Source organism: Lottia gigantea, assembly GCF_000327385.1.
Source record: "Lottia gigantea unplaced genomic scaffold LOTGIsca_84, whole genome shotgun sequence".
NCBI lineage: Eukaryota > Metazoa > Mollusca > Gastropoda > Lottiidae > Lottia > Lottia gigantea.
This window is the reverse complement of record NW_008710779.1, coordinates 803,267-806,205: the sequence shown is the minus strand read 5'-3', so window position 1 is coordinate 806,205 and position 2,939 is coordinate 803,267. Positions and strand designations below refer to the sequence as shown.

At 35.1% G+C, this 2,939-nt stretch overlaps 1 protein-coding gene across 1 annotated transcript; it reads left to right on the top strand.

The window, feature by feature from the left end:
• Positions 1–356: 356 nt before the first annotated feature.
• Positions 357–2,506, top strand: LOTGIDRAFT_169313 (hypothetical protein; the record flags this gene model as incomplete). The annotated part of the gene is made up of 2 exons (XM_009067629.1): positions 357–1,217; positions 2,468–2,506. 2 exons carry the CDS (start codon positions 357–359, stop codon positions 2,504–2,506), a joined length of 900 nt encoding a protein of 299 aa, XP_009065877.1.
• Between the last annotated feature and the right edge of the window lie 433 nt (positions 2,507–2,939).

Sequence of the window (2,939 nt, the reverse complement as noted above, 5' to 3'; positions counted from 1 at the left end):
GAAAGATAGTGAGATAAAAACGTTGAGGTGTGGAGATCATTACAAGTTGGCTATCGATCTGTAGTATAGCCAGCGCCTCGTTCTGACTAGCAGGTTTATGTTGTATAGTAGTTTTCTACCCATATCCCGTTATATTATAACTGTAGGTGACGACATCTATAGAAAACAGTTAGCCCTCTACAATGTGTCATGGCAAACATAAAGGAAAGGAAATGGGGAGATGTGGTTTTGATTGTACCTTTTGATAAAAAGTACTGCATATTCTCTTTTGCATTTTGCACGCGATCATAACAAGGAGTTTAGTGGTGATATTTACCCACAAGTCTGTGCGCTTTGAACCGCGGATCGAAATCAAAATGGCTATGCATCGTCCGTCGATAGGAAGACGGGGCTCAAAAAATGGTACAGAAAAAGAAGAAGAGGAAGAAACGGAAAATAATGGATATATTCAAGTGTTTGTGAAGCCATTAGAGCAATGCAACTATAGTTTTATTTTTAATTGGCTAGGGATAAGCAAGGCTAATTTTACAGCTCAACAACTGGGAATACTGTATGGAACTGGTGTTATTTTATCGTGTTTACTCTTATATCAGTTATTAAAATGCGATGTAGGCTATATGTTTCAAAGATTATGTGCTCTCATAGTTCCAATGTTCAGCATATTATGCGTATTTTATTGGTTATCCTTGTTTTTTCGGCGTACATGGAGCAACATGAGTGTGTATATTTTGTTTTCATCTTGTTACTTAGGAGAAACATTTGCTCAAGTGTGTCAAAGAAATTGGAGTGCAGGTGAGGGGTCAGACTCACATGGGATATCAGGGACAGACATAGCAGGACATGTCAGTCAGCCACTTGTTATTGTCACTGTATTATTGTCAGTCAGCGTTGCCAGTGTGTTTTCATCCCTCGAAACTGTTCACAGTGCTGTTGTGATTTTACTTGTCAGTTTCACAAGATTTTTATCCTGTTCAACATTATTAGACATTCCCCAGACTCTCAGACCTTATATAGCTTACACATGCGCTTTTGCAGGAATTTTAGTTTCAAAATATATGGAAACTGTTTTAAAACCCCCGATTCAAAACATATTGACTCAAGATGGGAAGATTCCTGTCATTAAAAGACGTAGATCTAGCTCCTCTACCGCTCATGGCTTCTCTGCTCACAGGTCAACAAGAAGAACATCATTACCTGCCCTTATTAATAAAAACCAGGTTAGTTAAAACATTATCTTCAAACAACTTTATATAGGTTGCTGATAGGAGATGCTAGCCTGTTTAATTTGGCCTTACATTGTTCCCAGACATATATGGATGGCTTAGCAGGTCAGGGCAAGACATAAAATGTCACTCTCATGAGAGTCGCACCAATCCATTTGTGGATTGTAAGAATTCTTAAAAAGTAGCGAGCAATTCCCAAATGTGCCGATTTCCAAATCATATCTGAGGACTTTGCAGGGCCAGATTTGTCAGGCTAAAGGGGTAAAAGCCCACTGAATTGTGATACTCGATACCAAGCGGTCTAACATTCTAGTAGCTCTCTGTACAAAATAGATATGCCCAATATAACAGATAATTGATCTCTTCACCCCTGTCAAGTATCAATTTGTTTTCACACACCATTCCCATCCTATTAAACTGAAGGTTTTCTACTTAAACTTAGACCTTAACACTGGAAGTAGATGAGAAGTTCTTAAGGAATTATTTTAAATTGATAATCTTGAAAACCTCTGTAAAGTAGCAGTAGTGACTGGAATAATAATATTTCAAAAGTTACCTGATGAAAAGGAACATTTGTTGTTACATTCTGACCTGGGATAAACCCGCAAAATCAATTCTGCCAATTAATTTCCCTTCCTGATAAACCGGGATAAGTTTTTGTCAACTGGCGGCAGTCTGAAGAAACAATAAGCAATAATGAGGAACCTCTTAGAAGGGTGGTTATTCAAGCCTATGCCAAAGATTTTGTTTTGTATACAAGGATTCTGTAGACACACTGAGATCTCTTTCTAAGATTTTTTTGCTTGACCATTGTCCATTCAGCCCAAAACTGCTTGTCCAAAACTTGCCCACTCGTGTAATTCTTATTGACATAGGTTTGCCAGATTAGATTGGAAATAGATAAAGACAGCTTCACATGACCATTTGCCAAAATACTTTCCAAATATGAAAATGTGATAAAGTTGTTTAAGTGTAACAACTAGTGCTGGATATCGTCAATCATGATACGATACAATACATATCGCATTTATGATTTATAATTTTGATTATCGATTATCGAATTTCATAATCGATTATATGTCAAAGTTACATTTTCTCCACTGTACTCATTAACAAGTGGTAAACTCTTCCACATAGGATCCCGTCAGCACCAACAATAAATTATAATAACCGATCAAAGCAAGAATAAACTAAAACGCAAAATTAACCCATGAAATTAAGAATTTGGCATGTTTTTAATTCAGTATATACAGGATTCTAAATTAAATTATTTCGATTATTGATCAATAGTCTGCCATCGAAATTTGCTAAAGAATACCCAGCCCTAGTTTTGATTGATTAAAATTCACTTCCTCATACAACAGTAAAAAAAATAAAGAAAAAGTACACCTTTGCAGGGTTCAGATTGTTTAGATTGAAAAAAATTGATTAGCAATTAGTTGTTCCAAACTTCAGTTTCAGCTAATCAATTTATATTTTTATTTGCATGTCATAAAAGTTTGTAGTAATTGAAAATTCTGGTTGTAGACTCAAAATCAATTTTGTCAATGAGGTTTCAGATAATACAATGTATTGATAATAAATTTATTACAGTAATGAAATAATTATATTGTTAATAAGATACAATGGATCCAGCTATTTCTATTGACTAACAAAGTTGCAAGAAATGCAAGAGTTGTCAAATATTCTAATTTGGTAGAAAATTCTCAAAAAGAA